We start from the raw sequence: 18,418 nt of genomic DNA, 5'->3' as shown, positions 1-18,418 counted from the left end.
GTTATTTCCCATGTAGACCCGAGGGGTATGATGGGGACGCAAAAGCCGAGAGAACTCAGAACGTCGGCCGAGCCATGTCATGTCTGAGCTAGCGATTACCGCACAAGTAGAAACCAAAGATACGGGCGAGGGCTTCCTGTTGCAGGACTAATCATTGAGGATCCTTCTGAGGGTCTGGTGGTGAAGGAGCGGGCAAAGCGGGCGGGCGGCCGACTAAGCAGAAGTCGGATGCAGATGGAGCTACGGCTGAAGTTGTTGTCTGCTATGCGACATGTGCTAGGTATGCGATGCTCGGTGAGCAAGCAAGACCTGGCTAAACTTAGATAACTAGTAGTTGGACATCAAAGTGGGTTACGTGTTCTAAAAAGGGCCGAAAATTATACATTAACTACTGATCGGCCCTGTAAGGCTGTGAATGAGGGTCGTTCCATATGTCGCGAGGTGTGTTTTTGGTGTTGTTCAGTAGGTAGGTAAACTCAAGTTAACAAGAACAGAACACAATTGGATATACTGCCTGATTAGGCATAGTAAAATGATTTGCCGCTCAGTCTGGCCACCTAGCTGAATGACTACCTAATTACATGGTGGAATACAGCACACAGACGAGATATTCCAATTTGGGTGATCCCGACAAAGGCATAAAGTGCAGATCCACAGTGACCCCCATTCTATCCCATGCGATGGAAGACCCTACTATGCTTACCTACACGAGAACGCCCCACAAGCGACCCAAGACAGAAGGAGGAAAATTAAGAGCAAGCATTGAGTTGTCGTTTTGGTCGGGGGCTAGGAAATGGATACTCTCAGTGTCAAGTATCCATTACCAGGCGGCACCTTTGAATCCGCTAAAAGCCATTTAGTCTATGGAGTCAGCAGATGCTTAGTTAAAAGGTCGTTAGAATACCTACTATGTAGTATATCTCCAGATCTTAACGTTGTGTATCTGGAACATGACGTACGTTGGAACTGACTGACTGACATGAGGGCCAACGCCACTATACAGAATCGCTCAATGCTATGCCCCAAATAGCATTGATCAAGAGCAGTTTTCCTGGGTTTCCGCAACCCTCCATACCCATCTGCATCGACGTTACCGTTCGAGGTAACTAAGGCAGGCCTGCATGCAGAAAAGACAGCCGCAATTTCCGAGTTATCTTCGAACGTCTGCACAGCCATCAGGATCCTTGTGAGATGACTGAATCAACTACGTTGACTTGGTGGGTAAAGCAAAGACGCAGCGAGAAGAAGACATATGAGAAAAACTAAAGAACGAATTAAATGCACAGTAACGTCGGCCGCCTGCTGCAGCTTCCCCGTCAAAACTCCTCCTGGATGACTCTTTAGCTTCGAACGCGACATGGAACCCTTTCCGTCAGTCTGAACAAGCTCTCTGAGGCCTTTTTTTATCGTCATCCAAAATGTCTCTTGACAACATGTTCGTTCCCAAGAGCGGGACTGGCTACCTAGGTATGTTGATATCCTCACTTATACCCTGGCCCTGCTCCAACTTGGCAACGACTAATAGAATATGCACGTCAAAAGGCAAGTGCCGTGCCCAGCAATAATTTGCACCTCCATCTTACTGTATCGCGTCTAGCTTGACCAAGATCGAGAACCCACATCTATCTCTTAAAAGGACCCAGACCCAACCTTTCCCGTGCCCCCGTTCGTGAAACGGATTCTACGTTATACTTTATCGAGACCCTTCCTTCCTTAGCCCGGCTGTTGCGTCGCTCCTGTTGCTGCTCCGTGCTCACCTTAGCTTGACTTCCTACACCTACCACTTGCTCTCATTTCCCTCCTGACCCTGTCTCTTCCTCCTCATTCAACACCCTATCTACTCTATACCTGCCTTCCTGCCTGGACAAAAGCCTTTCCTAGGAATACAACATTACCTAGGTAGTTGTTGTTGTTCTCCTCCTCTACTCTATCTATCTACTGCTTAAAAAATAAGCCCGACCAACTCTTTCATTCCCTGAGCGGCATTGGGTTGCCAATTGCCCACCATCACTCATCGCATTCATCTCAGGCTTTTTTGTCCGCCTATCTAGTCCACCTATTTTGTTCCGCCACAGTCACTATTTCTTTCCCAACCGCCGTCTCTGAAACGATCACAATGGATTTTACCGGGCAATACAACTTCGCCAACCCTCAGCCCTACCACCAGTTCATGCCGATTCCTCCTCTGACGCCGTCACACTCTCATTCCGCCGGCTCCGATGATTTCAATGCATCCCCGCCTGTCAGTAAATGTTCTTCTTCGCGATCTCTCCCCCCCCCACTCCCCCAGTGCAGCCCTGCCTTAGCGTTCTCTTACCTGAGCATTACTCTATCAACCTTCAGCCTTAGATGTCCAACGTCTTCGGCTTCTTCTCCCTCGTACCTGCAGCTCATTTATTCCATGCCACTAGCGCATCTAAGCTGACGTCTTGTTTGACTTGTGCACAGGAAAACTACGACGGCCTTCCCACCACCCAAAATGATCAGTTCCAATCTTTCGATTATACAACAGCCCAAGGCTTTAACGCCAATCCTCACCAGCCTGCGTCCGGTTTCCCTGGACCTCCCACACCTCCAGGCCAGAACGTCTTCGCTTCCCAAATGCAAGCCCACCGACAGCAAGGAGGCTCGATGAGAAACGGCTCTCCTGATGAACAATCAATCGCTCGAGGGGGCAGCGAAGAGGATGAGAATCTGACTCCTGCTCAATCGCGAAGAAAGGCACAAAACCGCGCTGCGTAAGTTTGCCCGGCGTTCTTACTTTCATGCAATTATACCACTTCGGATTTTTGTCAACCGCTTTCCAGGGTTTCGATACATAATAACTGCCGCGGACGAGTTGTTTCCATTTTCTCATCCAGCTAACGCATGGTTTTACAGACAACGCGCCTTTCGCGAGAGAAAGGAGAGACATGTCAAAGATTTAGAGGCGAAGCTTGCTGGCCTCGAGGCTGCACAACAACAATCGTCTATCGAAAACGAGCGCTTAAAGCGCGATCTTCAAAAAATATCCACCGAGAATGAGATATTGCGTGCCACATCGCACACGGGCCATGGTTCCATCTCTCCCGAGCCTGCAACTGGACCACTGCGCTTCAAGCCTACAGATTTTTACTCCAATGTCTTGCAAAACCACACAAACAAATCACCCTCTCACCGCATCGTCACCTCAGATGATGGTGAACGGCTTCTCGCTGCCGGCGCCACGTGGGATTTTATCATTTCTCATGAACTGTTCAAGAAAGGTCTGGTCGATATAGCTGATGTGAGCGAGCGTCTCAAGAACTGTGCCAGATGCGATGGCCAAGGCCCTGTTTTCTCAGAACGCTCAATCACTAGTGCCATTGAGCAAAGTGTTGCCAGCGGCACTGATGACCTCCTCTGAACGACGAATGAGGCGCAAAAGGGGCCATTCGGCAGAAATGGTATATACGTGGCTTCATCATGATTAACGTATATCACATAAAGGAAATCAGTGGATAATCTATGATACCCCCGCCCGTCGGGGCTTTATGGCGTGGCGTTTTGTATTCGGGATTAAGGATTCACCGAGGGGAATTCTGGGGTTTCGCGTCAAAAGTATGCAACTTGCATGTATGTAAACGCGACCTGGCTACGAGGAGTTATTAAGGGGGTTACCAAAGACGCGTTTCCCATTGTCAAGTCCCTCTTGGCAGGTCCTTTTGAAGGGATCAATCAGACATTCAAACGTTCGTGCTTGGTCACGATTATGACAGCAAATATTGGATTACAAATAATGACAAAGTTTACAACAGAAGAGCCTCCGTGATACAAAACTATACTACAACCTCGAAGACACTGGCACATCTCGAGTGCAAATAATACAAACCAAGATACGCTGCAGAACTCCAGAAGAAAACCAAAACCCTTCGTCGTAAAATCATACATGTCTCCTCGTTAAACCTACCCGAAACCATGTCTCTCAAACGTCGGTCTATGTACCCATCCCTATTACTTTCTTTCTCCCCCTTTAAATACGTAGCCCTTTCTGTTCTCTCCTCTCTGCTTTGGTGGATAGCGTTTCCATTATTTCCTTTCAAGAAGTCATTCGTGCCTCAGTGCTCAGACGAGATGCACGACTGAAAGGTCGACGAGGCAATACAAGGACTTGATTTTCAGAATCCCGCTGTCACGCCAGGTCTCGGTATGTAAAGAATTATCTAGTCCTTCTTAGTACCGTTGGCCTGAGGTCCTTCGTTCTCGACATAAGGGTACTTGATGGTCAGGCACCAGATATCAAGATAATCGCAGATGGTGACAATGACATCAACAACGAAGCTGCCATACACACCAGCAGCCGTTCCGAGCATCATGAACATGAAGGCAACCTGGTAAACACTGTCACCAAGAGCACTAGGCCAGCCGACCCCAAGATGTTGTTGGAAGATGGGCCCCAAAGAGTCGATGACACCGAAAGCGAGGGGTAAACCCAGCACGTTCCAGTAGGGAAATCGCAAATGGACAAGGTGTGCTGTGATCATTTGTCCAACACTGTAAGCATTGACGAGGCCAGCAAAGAGAGCAAATGGGACGAGATGGCACTGGCGAATCGTGGGCTGGAGGTACAGATAGGCAACGATCATAGACCAAATGCTGAAGAATGGCACGAGGCCGAGGAGAGCACCGCGGGAACGGTCTCCACGAGCACGACGAGCACGGATGACGTTGAGGGAAGACTCAACGGTGTTGAAAACCAGCATAATGCTGCCCTGAACAAGGTACCACTCAGTGAAGGTGAGGTTGTAGATGAAAGAAGGGACGCCGACGGTGGAAGGCACACCAATGGTTTGGAACATGCTCTGTTGCCAGAAATGCGCACCGCCGACATATCCTGTAAAGATGAAAACCAATACGATTGCGAGAACGCCCTCGACAGGACCGTTGACAATGCCGAGAGTCAGAGTCTTGGTGTGGTAGGTCTCCCAGGTCTGAACGTAGAAGGTCAAGAGAGCTGAGAAGTCAATATCATGATCTTGATAGAATTGTGAGTGTAAACTTACATGCGAATAGCACAGCCACGGTCTGCCAGCTTTGTCCCATGTTCTGAGAAGCGGCAAAGAGGAGGACCTCCAGTGATGTGTTACAAGCGTCCACGCCATGGTCAAAGAGCTCGCCAAGAGGTCCGGATTGCCGGGTTCGTCGCCTGCATCACTTGAATCAGCACAATTGTCTCACAACAAGTGTCCTCCGATTTTACTCACGCTTGTGTTCCGTCTACAGCGTCAAACGTTTGATATAGGAATAATCCCAGGGCCCAGGAGTAGTATACCCATGGAGGACAATCCTGGTCCAGTGAGGGCGTGTACCACAACATGGCCAGAAAGTTTGCAACGACAAAGGAAAACCCTGTTAAGGTAATGGCGTTAGGGGCCATGCTCATGGGGAAGCACTTTATAACGAAATTGGTGTAGAAAGGCTTGAGAACATATTTGGAGAGCAGCGAATGGTCAACTCCAGAGTACTTGTACTGCTTGAGCGCCGGGAGCTCCTTTTGCCGTACGTAGACCATCGTTGAAGCTTTAGTTGTTCAGCTGCGGCTTCTTTTCCCTGGTGTTTGTGTATTTTTACTTGTGTATTTCGGTTGATTGCAGAGATCGTCTGGTATCGTGGCCTTTTTTTCTCCTTCAAGTGGGTAAAGTCTGGGGGTTATGTCCGCTTCCGCTCTGCGCTTTCGCTTGGCCGATGATGCAAATCGGCTTCTTCCCGGAGCAGGCAAGGTTTCGCGGTTTTCTCAGGTTGGCTAAATGTGTACAGCAGACAGATGTGGTTGTTTAAAGCTCTCTTTCAAGAAGTCAGAAGCTGAGATGGAGAAATTCGAAAGTTGGCAAAAGCAAGCCAAAATGGTGAGAAAAAGATGCCAGCAGGTTCGAAAAGTGGACCGATCAGAGACCAACGACTCTGGAGGCAGGAGGGGAAGAGGGACCAGATATCGAAGAAGTAAAAGAAGATTTTCCAGGTATCCAATCTTTTCCGTTACTCACTGATATGTGTGACGTACCTGGTATTTTCATAAGTAGGTATGTACTGTTTCTGCGGTTAACCACCTGGACAAAAACACGTACGCGTGAATTCAAACTTTTGAGGATCTTCCTGTTTCACTGTTTGATGGGAAATTGGTCAAGATAAGATCCCCAAGCGAAGACTGGGGCCCCTGATCCAACGTCATGGGGTCCACCCACACTTCCATGTCTTTTCGTCATCTACACTACCCCGTAGGCGTGGCTGATCAATTTGACATGTGCTATCACATTTAACCCTCGTGACGGCTTCTTTAACATCTCCAACAACCATTTACATACCTACCTATACTATAGAGAGTAAGTGATCCAAATAAACGCGCAAGTTCTGGTACTACACATATCCTGCTATTAGTAGCCGTGCAAGGGGAATCAGCATGTGATAATTTCTCTTCATTCAAATGTCTACCTAAGGTAGTAGAACGAGTTCTTATACTGCTATTGTGCGAGCCGGCGGATGTACATGTATGTGGCACTTCGTGTCCTTAGGGCATAGAACATATCGCAAATGTCGAACCCAAAAGACATCCAACCTTCCTGTCTTGCATTGACCAACACAAGGTTATCGTCTGCCTACGTCTTCCCAGAAACCATACCATGTTGACATGTATAATGCATCATATAAGGGGTAGGTCATACTCCCGCCTTCCATATCATTCTTAACCAACAATTCACTACTTGGTAGCCTGAACTGATGAGGCATGGCCGGTTTTGTTCTTCTGCCACTCCTCTCCGACGAACTGCTGTACGTTCGCATGTGCCATGTTGAACAATGGATGAGCATGTTCCGCAACTGTCATGCGGTTGGCATGATTGATACTCATCGGATAGTGATAATCACCTTTTTTGGAAGGGCGTCCATCTCCGATTGCACCAAAAGCCCCCTTGCTTGTGGGTGGTTGGACTTGTATGGCAATCTCATCAGATGAAGCCAAGAGGAAGTCAGCTCCTGCGTACCAAGCACGGTTGACCTCTTCGCTGCGTGTCTCGATGTCCCTTGCTGTCCGGATTCGAGGTCCTTGAGCATAAGATTGCTGTGTGTGCTTTCGTGATGACGCCCAGCAGTCAGAGGCCACAGTCGACCCCCAGGCCCATGAGGGTGTCACGTTTGAGGGCTGTGGTGGTTCCTGTACCAGATAGCTAAGAAATTCGCTCGTGCGAGCGCTTTCGTTACCGATGTCTGAGTCCTCAGTATAGTCTGGGGCAGTTGTGGATGTAGGTAGAGGACTATTGGATACCAATGGAAGCATCGTCTTGAGAGAAGGTGAGTTCTGCTCCAGGCTCATAGCACCAATACCTGCTTGTCGTAGAGTTTGTCGATTGATGGTGAGAACATCACCATCTTCCTCTTGGATAGAGTCTTGAGTCGGTGTACTCGTGTGCAATGCCTTGAAGGTAGATTCAAAGGTAGATGGGCGGTACTGTCGTTGGCCGGGCGGTCCAGCAGTCAGAGGTAGTGGCGCTCCCGACGAAAGAACACGAGTAGCTGAACCAAGATTGTCGGCAACGAGGGTAGAATTGCTACCAACTGCGCGATCAAACCCATCCAATGTAACAGGATGGATGCTAGACGACCTATCGCCGCAGCGAGCCTCTCTTCGAGGTCGATGTAATATGCCAGGCGAATCAACGTTATACTTGAGTGTCTTTGGAAGACTAGGGGAGCCGCTAAGTGGGTAGCATGGCTCTTCACTGCGAGTCGCCGACTTCAAGCCCAGAGCTGGCTTGATTCCTCGCAGAAGAGCCCTTTGAGCTTTCTTCTGGTTCGGATTTGGGTACGAAGCCAGATTATGAAGAGACTTCACGGTCATGTTCAGTAGCAGGTCCATGCCAAGTTCGCGGTCATCATCGCTCTCGTCGCTTGCGTCAGCATCAGTGAACGTGTCTTGTTCAGTCTCTGAGAAGAGGGAGGCAAGTGGCGACGGTGTTGCCGATGATCCGAGACGAGGAACTTGGGCAGACATATTAACACATCCGTGGTCGGTATCGGTCAAGGGGGTGGAAGGTCCGTCGTATTGTGTTTGAGGGTTGTACTGCTGAAGAGATGAAGAGCGAGTAGTCTTGATAGGCAGTGTTGCGAGGACGGATTTGGGTAGGAGAGAAAGGCCCGCCGCAGGAAGACTGGCGGGCCACTTGAGGGAGCGACCTCGTCTAGCAGGTGGTTGCAGTGGTTGAGAAGTACTAGGGTTGTACGGGGTGCCAGCCGTAGTGTAAGTGACCTTGGAAGCCGAAGACGGGGCGGTTGCAGTGGAAGAGGCAATGCTGACGGGGGAAGATAAGTCTTCCATGATGGACTCAGATTGATACATCCTGTCTGCCAGAGATGGTAAGGACGATTGATCCCTGAAATCTAAGGAAGGTGCTGGTTAGATTGGACTGCTAAATCGGCCAAAGTCGCCTGGGCATTAGACTTGTTGAATAAGCCTGGGAAGAACAAGGGCAGATATTGCTGCAGCAAAAGCGGAGAACTTGGTAGTGGGTGCAGGTGATGAATATATTCGCAGCGCAATATAATGTAATGGAACGAGGGACTGCGATCTTAGGTCTTCACCATTGCTTGGAAACGATGATCGTAAGGGGCAATGATAGAAGAGATCTGGGTGATAGATAGAAAGCAAAAGTGAAGGGGGAAACGGACTGGTAAGATTGGTGAAGAAGGAAGTGCGAGGAAAGGTGTAAGAGGGGGTGCAGGTGAATTGGATGGAGGAAGGTACCGTGCCTTCCTCCTGTTCTGCAAACCACGCTGCGCAACACGGAAGGGGAGCGGGAAGGAGCACCCTGCCAACTTAAACTTGAATATGGTAAACCACCTAACTGGCGACTCACTGTATCCAAAAGTTCATGTAATCCAAATGTTAAAGATGTAAATAAATGTAGCTTTATATTAAGCGTTTACCTTGATCCCTAGATCAAACGCTCAGGCGAAGGAGGGATCGGAACTCTCGGTTTGAAGAAAGGAGATAATTTCTCTCTTGGTTGGAGCCTGCAGGAGAGGAGTACTTACAACTCCCTGCGATACTTACATGCATGAAAATGCGCTGTCCTTGCCCTGAGTTTTGTTATTCTTGACTTTGACGGTGCTCATCAGTGCCAGCAGGCGACATCGAGGTGCGTGCTCCCGACAACATTAAACCTACCTACCTAGGTACTTATATGACTAAACCCTCGGGCAGCTTGAACAGGATGGTCTAAATTAGGTAGTAGGCTTCAGTTATGTCACAGTCGCGGTTAAGCAGTATTCTATTGTTCCTTGCCTACCTAACCAACCCACATATGATGGTAACTTTTCTATGATTCACATCGCCTCAAATTAGGTAGGCTGCATATTCAACGCATAGACGGCTTACCATATTATGTCTTTCAGCTCGGTCAAGCAGTTTTGTTACTGAGCATGCGCCTTAGCGGTGCCATTACTGCCAGCCGCCCGACGTTCACATTCTGTTTAGAATAGCCCAGGCCAATATAAATAAGGCTTAGCAATCGATAGATCACACGTTCTCTAACCCGTCCCTTGGATTTTGCCGTGTTTCTTAAATAGTTTTGTTGTGGCTTACATTTCCTTAAACAATATAATGGAGGACGCAAGTATTTGGAGGTTGCCTACGTCTATATATCCGTTTTTGTAACCTAGACTTAAATTTATGCTATTTGCCCCCTTAGAGAGTTTAACTTTTATGTTTGTTTATAGAGACTTTGAAGCGCAGAATCATCTATGGCCTCGAAAGTGAAAAGGCTATGAACAAGGTGATTTACCAGAAGCAAATGTCAATCCATGAGCTGTTTGGTAGTTGCAGTGCAAATCACTCGGTACCTTTCACACGCCATACGTTTATGTACAAACAGCCCCAGCTGTGTTCAGGAGACTGACAAGAAAAATATTGCATATCACAAGCAAGTATGAAAGTTCAGTTGACTAATAATTGTTCTGCTCCACACAAGCCGATATCTACAGAGGCATATACCATCCCAACTACCTACCAAGCCCCTCGCGGCATTCGTTAATCATATCACCTCAAGATATCCTCTTCGTCTGCAGAGAAAGTCGTGTTCATATCCGCATGTCCTGTCAGTCAGGTAGAATACCTTCTCCCTCTTACTGCCCCCTCCTCTCGAGAAGAAATGAAACTCCTATTTCGCCGCAAGACGTGAACTGTAAGGCAAAATGCCCATGTAGGCATCACAGCGCCCCGCGCTACATCAAAAACCAGACCAAAACAGTAACAGCAGAAGACAAGAACAGTAACATAGGGGACAACGTTTTAAATAACCACCGGAGTCAGGGTTTAGAACTAGAATACCCGTTTCGGGCAACAGAATAAAGAGGAGGCCACAAGGTAATAACCAGAAGATATAACCAACCAACAAGACACTATATTAGTCTAGAGGGCGGGGTGTCTCTTGGGCAAATAGCCCTATGAAAAATAAAAGGCTGGAACGGATAATAAATACCGGGCTCAATCCCGGTCGAATAACGAAATGTTTTGGTCAAAGCCAGCACGGAGGCCTACTCGACAGATTCACTAGAAGCCGCCTGGTGGGTAGGCACTTCCTGGCACCATACCAGGACCGCGCCCACTCCGCGAACTGGGCAACTGAAAGTCCGGGGTGTCTAGAAGCATGTCTTGACGCTGTTGCTGTTGTTGATGTACGGGCCGCCGATGAGAAGGTCCTTGTTGATACGGCATTGGTGGTGGAGGACCGGGGTTCCAACGGGGGTTGATGCCACGCTGGGAGATAGAAGTAAAAGTTGAGTGCTCGGACTCGGCAGGGCTTCGAGCACCCGCATTATTAGCATGGACGTCCTCGTAGATGGGCTCAATCGGGGGTGGCTGAAGGTTGTTGTTTGGGAGGGGCGCCTCGGAAGCAAAACGGGGATCTACATCTTCATAGTAATTGCTGTTTCCGATGGCCGCAGGCTGTTGCGTAACAGGAGGCGTATTTCTTCCGGGAGGGTGGCTCGCAGCTAGGGGAGGCGGAGCTTTGGGTGAGTTCCGGCCATCGCCTTGATTCCAAGCAGCACGGGGCGGAGCATATTGCCTATAGAGTCAGTATTTATCAATAGGTTGGTGAGTGGTTATCATACTCATCGGTACTGTATTTGCTACCCTCGCTCATGATAGTATCATTTCGCTGGGGAATCTGACCCTGCTGAAGACCGACCATACCTGCCACATCTACGTCACTGTCCCTAAGCTGTCCATAGTTTCCACCCTGATGGCCTTGAACCGCTGGGGACGCATCCATTTCTACTGGTCGACCGCCTACAGTGGCAGGTTCAGTCCCTGGCAAAGGCGGCGGCGATTCCGCTCGTGGTAGTTCAGACTCCGGGCGGTAGGCGATATAAGTGTTCAAGCTGGGCATCGATGGGTTCGTCGAGTTATACCCATTGGATGGCTCCGATGGCTGGAAATCCGAAGCATAGTTTTGACCAGGAGATGATGGTCTTCGGTCGTAAGGTCCGTTGTTATGTCCTGATGGGTTTGGGCCTCCCCTCATTCCGCCTGGGCCAAAGGCGCCTCGGCCTGGTTGACCAGATCCTCCCCGTCCGCCTCTGGGTCCGTAACCACCTCTTCCAGGTGGGCCGTAGCCTCCGCGACCTCGCATCGGGGCGCCGAAATTATCATAGCCTCCACGACCATATCCTCCTCTTCCACCACGGTATCCTCCATTTCCTCTTCCGCGATTACTCATACTTGGCGAAGGTCCTCTTCGAGTGGCATACGGATCGGTACCATTGTCTATCGGGTTCCCAAACTGATCCCGAGAACCTTGCCTCTGTGGGTTTCTATTAAAAGCAACCGCTTCACCAACGTTGACTGGCTCATGGGGGACACCTGGAGATCGATTCGATGTTGTCCGGCGGGTGAGCGGGACTTCTTCGCTGGTTTGATCACTTCGGTTCTTTTGATCAAACGTCGCGAAGGCTGGAATGTTATCATGAACGCTATTTCCAGCGGGTTGGGTTGGCAGCGTCGGCTGTCTAGTGATCCCGTCTTCAGCGGTTGTCTTATCCTGGGTGGTTCTGTTATAATAGTTTTGGCCACTCATCTCGGCGTTATCGGCAATGCGTCTCTGTCTGTCTTTCCTGCTGACCAGAGTGCGACGCATTGCACAGGTTACCAATCCGCTCATGGCTACGAGAATAGTAGCAGCCAAAACCAGATATGAGCCCCATGCCAGATGTGGCACAAACAGTAGCACGTCGATCAAAAATGCCAACAAGCAGACCAGGAAGTCGATGAACAAAAAGATAAACAAAATGAGGAGATATCTTGTAGAGTGCGATGGCCCATGTAAATGAGACACAGCTGCCATGATGGTCATGACAAGGGTGATGAGTGCCGCAACTGGATGTACAATGAGAATAGCTGAGAGTGTATTTCGAACGCCGGATGGCAGGTCGAATGCTTGAGAATCATCCCCAGCTAATTTAGCTGCGAGAAACGTCAGTAAATGCTAAGAGGATGATTGCGTTTCCATCGTCACTATGAACTAACCAGTGTCATATCCAACTCCGATACCACTACATCCCTTGCCATTTTGGCAGTAGCCAAACACGCCATATGTGACACCACCAAAGTCACTCAGTGGAATGGCCTCGATTATTGGGGTCGATATAACAGCTAATAGAAGCAGGGCGAACGCTGCGAATAGCAGCAGAGTCAGTGGTGTGCCGGGTCGCAACATGATGACGGTGCGCTTAGCGCTTGGTAGAAAACTGATGACGATACGACAGAGCAAGCAGCCGACGTCGTGAAGACGCGGGGACAGAAACGCTCAGGGGGCTTAAATTTCAGCCCTTGCACAGGATTCCGCTTCGCTAAAAGTGTTGATGTATATCATAGGTGAAAAAGAAGGCGGCAAGCTCTCTGTGAAGTACGATGTCAAAGTACTAGAAGCATCTGACAAGTAGTAAAACTGATCCAATTCGTATAGTTTCCTCAAGATAATCGTATGTCCGACTATCTACGGTTTCCTCGTCTGCTGAAGGACCTAGGCGCGAATTTTGACGTTTGAATCGGTGAATGGGTGAAGATGCGACACAGTCGCAAGCGCCGGGTTCAGTCGCCGAATCGATAGGCTTGGTGATATGAACGATGGTGACCAAGTAATTCGAATGTGAACCCGCTAGGAATTCCGATGGTAGACGCGATCTCCAACGTCTTTCGACACGCTACAGCAGTTAAGAATCAAGTTGGAACGAGTGTATGTGGTCGGGAATCGAATAATGAGGAGGGGAGAGCACCTGGGTCTTGGGTTGTAATCAGACAAGGTCCCATCTCCACTAAGGTGCTTGTTGCTTTGCTCTTCTATTCAAACCTGGCTCCATGTGGCTTAGCAGGGCGCTGGGGGGAACTACGTGCGCTAGTCTTAGGACGGTTAGTGCTCCATGGTACCCTGGTCTGAAGTGGTGCGCTGGTCCAGGCACAGGGGCCTTCTTTCTCGCAGCTCGCCAGCAATCTGACCTAGAACCGTCGCAGAAATATGGATATTTCCATGCATTGATTGAATTTGATCTGATCTGCCCGTCCCATTCGAATTGACCTCCTTATCCCACGCGAATTCTGCTCAATTGGCAAGAACATCGCATTCAAGGTTTGCGCCAATAATCTATGCAGGCCGTCCATGATGCCTTGGGTAGGTTGCCAATAAAACAATCTTAGCCACAAGTTTAATTTCTCAGTCGTGTCATGCTTATCCCTCCAACCATTCATCCATCCATCCCACACCTTATTAACTTAACTTACCTATCATACCTAGGTAGCATCCAATGTGGTTGACACCATGTGGGCCTTTACCGTTGTACCAAGCCCACCAATCCCACGCGTTGCGGCCGTCATTTTCGCAAGCAGTCATACGAATCACTTATCGTGTCTTTACAGCTTCGGCTCCGTCTCATCGTCTTTCCGGTTTTAGCTCGGCTCGACTCGACTCAACTCCAATGCAATTAATTACCAAGACTGAGTAAACTTAATACAAACTCAAGACACCACTAGTTAAACACGGCTCGACTAGCTACCTAGGTAGGTATCTGATTTTGCGTCTTCTCCATTTCCACAATCCTCAAATCTAACAGATTTTCATTCCATCTTGCCTCAGCGCTCACTAAATCTGAGACGACTTGGTCAAATTACGGCGCAAGCTTCCCAGGCTTGCCAGATTTGGTTCTAACCCAAGTCAAAGAGCAAACGTGAAGGAACTGTCCGTATTCTGTGCCTCTTTCGTATATACAACAGTTGCTTATGCGCGTCTGAAGTCAATTGAGTACCAAGAAAGTTTGCCTAGTAACCTGGCAAACAAGTCTCGTCAATGGCAGCCAACCCTTACATATACATACATACAGTAACTTCTTACCCATTAATGTCCCACAATCTCTCGCTTGGCTGGAGAAGAGGGAAATCTACGGCGGGCCGATGTTCCTGAACCTGGGCCTGTCAGCCAAGCCATCGGCTGGAAAGACTGAGCTGCACCTGTTGTATCGTTATTTTGGTTCAAGTTGCTTTTGAAACTGTGAGAGCACACAAATCCGTTTCAGTGGGACTAACTTTAGCATGGCGATCCTCAATAAGCTCGTCCCGATGATGAAACAAACTGCATGAAGCTCCACGTTTCGACTCCTGCTGTCAAGTGTCGGGTTTGTCTATTCATCGATACGGGTGCTTCATATTCTTGTGGCTGTTAAAGTACGCGTATACTGTTGTCTATTTGGTGTGGCGCCTAAGGACATGGACGAGTCATTATGAGATTGTGTATGTGGAGTTTCTGCGTCAAATGACACAACGCTATATCTTGGTACAAACTTACACCTCTTTATAAGTTCTCGCAGAAAGACGAAGAGTGTGGCATTGGTCAACTACAAGCACCCTAAGACTTATCTAGGAGGCCATTTTCCCTGCTACCCACCGACTTAGTACCCATGTCCTATACCTGTGTTTTTGTAGTTCTACTACCCTAGAGAAAAACAACATATCACATCACGGTTGATACTCTGGCAGGACTAATTATTCTTTGAAGTTACCTAGCTGGAACAAAGTTTCTTTATTTGTGTGTATGATCTTTCATTGTAAATTTTGATACCCTTCAGCCATCTGCCAATGATGTCTGAACAGCTCTTGTGAGCGATTGCCTGCTAATTTATTTGCATGATTGCTGGCAATATAAAATATATCAAATGACGTCAGTGATGGATATCAGAACAACTGAAATTGATACACCAAGCATGATGCTGCTGGATGAGAAGATTAATAACATCGTAAGGTTAGAAGAATACTCGCCCCGCTGTGAAGATTTTGGCAACAGGATTGAGTCGGGAAATCGGTGAGATTCTGTCCCGACTTGCGGAATATAATCACATTGCCCACTGATTCTCCGAGCCGCTCCGGCGATAAGCTAAATAGTCCGCAATTTTTATGTCGGACGTCATCCATGACACTGAAGATAGAATAGAAACATTGTAGCGTTTTGTTCTGTATTCTTTCTTGTCCTTCTCACACCAACTGTTCGCTATTGAATTTCACACAACGAGTGCTTTATTGCACTGCCCATGCTGCGCACCCGATAGCTGATCATCTGTCTTCAGCATGCTGCGCAATGCCATGCTTCGTCCATCGGCGCGCGCTGCCATGCGCTGCCGGCCTAGAGACTCGATAGCACCGTCATATCGAAGACTGCAGTCCGGCGGTCCTTTCCAGGCAATGCGGCCCCCGTCACCAGAAGAGCTCGGTGCGCCCAGGCGGGCCAAAGAGTATAAACGTGGAAGACGATGGGCCAGAAAGTTTCTGATCATATCAGCCGTTGGAGGTGTTATATATCTTGGTGACCGTCAAATATACGCTTCAGGGTTTACTCGCTCCCTTCGTACATTCGGAACCGGACTGCTTGTGGCCTTTGATTACAAGCTTAACTTTCGACCGCAGCCTATTACAGGCGGAACAGTACAGGATTTGCATAACCGTAATGCCGAACGTTTATTCCACGTCCTGCGCTCCAACGGCGGCCTTTACCTCAAGATTGGACAGGCCATCGCAATGCAGAGCGCCGTGCTCCCGCCCGAGTTCCAAAAGATGTTCAGTCGCATGTTTGACGATGCGCCACAAGACGACTGGGCCGATATTGAAGCAGTGATACGGCAGGATTTTGGAAAGAGTGTCGAAGAAGTATTCGGCGTTAGCTTTATAGGCAAGGAGGGTATGGGTCTGATGGAACGCAAGGCTCGGGCGAGTGCAAGTGTTGCCCAGGTTCACTGGGCCAGACTTCCAGATGGCCGAGAAGTGGCCATCAAGATCCAGAAGCGAGAGATTGCTAAGCAAATATCATGGGATCTCTGGGCTTTCAAGTGAGTTCGACACATACTGAGCTAGTATACATGCGCTTATTAACACAAGACAGAACCGTTGCATGGATCTACTCAAAATGGTTCGACCTTCCATTGTATAAAATGGTGCCCTTCATCACTGAGCGGCTTGAGTTGGAGACTGATTTCGTCAACGAGGCAAAAAATTCGGAGAAAATGAGGGAGCTTGTCAACGGAGAGAAGTCTCTGAGAGGACGAGTCTACATTCCTACAGTATACCCCGAGTTTACGACAAAGCGAGTTCTCGTGACTGAATGGATTGAAGGTATAAGGCTTTGGGACAAGAAATCCATGACGTCTAGATGGCTTGGGGGGCATGGGAACGGCTCACCCGGCGCTGGAAGCCCACTGCCTAATATCGATCTCGAATCTGCTCGACGCGAGCTTCGCACGCGGCCCTACCAGGAAAATCTCAAACCAGAACGTCAAGAATGGCGAGGTCGACGAGGCCGAGGTGGACTGGGTTTGTCCCCGCGAGAGGTCATGACTACGATGGTAGACCTATTCTCAGCACAGATCTTCAAATGGGGAGTTGTTCACTGTGATCCTCACCCAGGCAATATTTTCATTAGGCGTTTGCCCAATGGCCGAGCAGAGCTTGTGCTTATTGACCATGGGCTATACGTCTACATGTCACAAAAGTTCAGAAACGAATATGCTACTTTCTGGAAGGCGCTTATGACTTTTGACAACAAGACGATTTCGCGGGTGACTGATGCATGGGGTATCAAGGCGGCAGACCTCTTTGCGAGCGCGACATTGTTGCGGCCATACGAGGGCGGAGATGGTCGTACCCGTAATGGTATCATGAAAGGACTCGAAGGCAAGACACCTGCCGAACGCCATTACGCGATGCAGCAGCGGATGAAGCAAGGCATTCGGGAAATGCTGGCAGATGAAGAGAAGTGGCCGCAAGAGCTCATTTTCATTGGTCGAAACATGAGAATTGTGCAAGGTAACAACCAATACCTTGGTTCACCTGTCAACCGCGTCAAGATGATGGGCGAATGGGCAAGCCGCAGTCTTTTTGAAGACCCTCAGTTGCCGCTGAGCCAGCGCCTGCAGAATCGCTGGCGACATGTCATATTTAAGACGGTTATGACAGCATCCGACATAGCCTTCTATCTGTTCAAGTTGCGCCAATGGCTAGGCCTCGGCGGAGGAATGGAGGATGAGATGGAGAAGAGAATGAAGGATGTTGCATCGGACTTCGGCATTGAACTTCAGCACGATGTATTTGATGGCTGAGCTTTCTCGATGTGGGTTCGGTGATGAATCGCACTATCTCGTGTACACTATTGTGACAAAAGAAACTTCCCACGTAAGACTGTAATTTAGATAGATAGATGATGAGGTTCTAGTTGCGTTTGCCAATCATGGCACCTAGAGGAACTAGATATAATCTCTTTTTACCTTCGACTTGAAACATCTCTGCGGGGTGAAAAGGGATACATGGAGTTACATATCAGGGGCAAGAGTTTTAACATACACTTTTCAACGTTACCTCTTAATATTGTTTCACTTCATATGTGTAGCTTCTGACATTAAGTACTTTTCGTATAGCGCCGCGTCAAGTTGCAAGATACAGAGTACAGTACGGCTTTTACCCGTCTCCGTTACGACCTTGCAAGGAAGTTGCATGGAGCAATTTCCAATCCGTCCCGAACCTTGCGTCCAATGGGTCTAATATTGAACATAGCGCGACGGGTGCTATTGTACTAACCCACTATGATCATACTTGAAGCTTTGACATTCAACCAACCTCACCTAACTTGACCTTAGTCAAAACAGCAAAGGCGTAGCAAACTCTTAAACATCACCCTCATTAGAATGTTCCTCTATCACTCACCCGGCAATACTTATCTTCTGCACCGACACGATGCAATTGGGGAATCTGTAGCGTTAAGGTAATCCGCAGACTGTGTCAAGGTTTCTTCAGTAAAACTATAATTTGTACTATAGCCCATGAGTTTGTGCAACACTGAGACTTGTATGTTTGCAGTAGCCATCCTACGATCATGTGACT

The 18,418-nt window shown here is 48.6% G+C and overlaps 5 protein-coding genes across 5 annotated transcripts; 2 read left to right on the top strand and 3 right to left on the bottom strand.

Moving 5' to 3' along the window:
* Positions 1-2,116: 2,116 nt before the first annotated feature.
* FSST1_009221 (bZIP transcription factor) lies at positions 2,117-3,385 on the top strand (the record flags this gene model as incomplete). The annotated part of the gene is made up of 3 exons (XM_083226177.1): positions 2,117-2,242; positions 2,449-2,738; positions 2,881-3,385. The coding sequence occupies 3 exons, from the start codon at positions 2,117-2,119 to the stop codon at positions 3,383-3,385; spliced, it is 921 nt and encodes a 306-aa protein (XP_083085182.1).
* A 796-nt stretch (positions 3,386-4,181) lies between these two features.
* Positions 4,182-5,530, bottom strand: FSST1_009220 (CDP-alcohol phosphatidyltransferase-domain-containing protein; the record flags this gene model as incomplete). The annotated part of the gene is made up of 3 exons (XM_083226176.1): positions 4,182-4,972; positions 5,022-5,164; positions 5,223-5,530. 3 exons carry the CDS (start codon positions 5,528-5,530, stop codon positions 4,182-4,184), a joined length of 1,242 nt encoding a protein of 413 aa, XP_083085181.1.
* A 1,182-nt stretch (positions 5,531-6,712) lies between these two features.
* On the bottom strand, positions 6,713-8,326 carry FSST1_009219 (uncharacterized protein; the record flags this gene model as incomplete). Its single annotated transcript, XM_083226175.1, has 1 exon — positions 6,713-8,326. One exon carries the CDS (start codon positions 8,324-8,326, stop codon positions 6,713-6,715), a length of 1,614 nt encoding a protein of 537 aa, XP_083085180.1.
* Positions 8,327-10,558: 2,232 nt separating this feature from the next.
* Positions 10,559-12,725, bottom strand: FSST1_009218 (SUR7/PalI family-domain-containing protein; the record flags this gene model as incomplete). Its single annotated transcript, XM_083226173.1, has 3 exons — positions 10,559-11,075; positions 11,122-12,472; positions 12,536-12,725. 3 exons carry the CDS (start codon positions 12,723-12,725, stop codon positions 10,559-10,561), a joined length of 2,058 nt encoding a protein of 685 aa, XP_083085179.1.
* Positions 12,726-15,619: 2,894 nt separating this feature from the next.
* On the top strand, positions 15,620-17,640 carry FSST1_009217 (ABC1 family-domain-containing protein; the record flags this gene model as incomplete). The annotated part of the gene is made up of 2 exons (XM_083226172.1): positions 15,620-16,374; positions 16,428-17,640. The coding sequence occupies 2 exons, from the start codon at positions 15,620-15,622 to the stop codon at positions 17,638-17,640; spliced, it is 1,968 nt and encodes a 655-aa protein (XP_083085178.1).
* Between the last annotated feature and the right edge of the window lie 778 nt (positions 17,641-18,418).

Source organism: Fusarium sambucinum, chromosome II (genome assembly GCF_050947815.1).
Source record: "Fusarium sambucinum isolate potato_lamoka chromosome II, whole genome shotgun sequence".
NCBI lineage: Eukaryota > Fungi > Ascomycota > Sordariomycetes > Hypocreales > Nectriaceae > Fusarium > Fusarium sambucinum.
The sequence above is the reverse complement of the archived record's forward strand: the minus strand, read 5'-3'. Positions and strand labels throughout refer to the sequence as shown.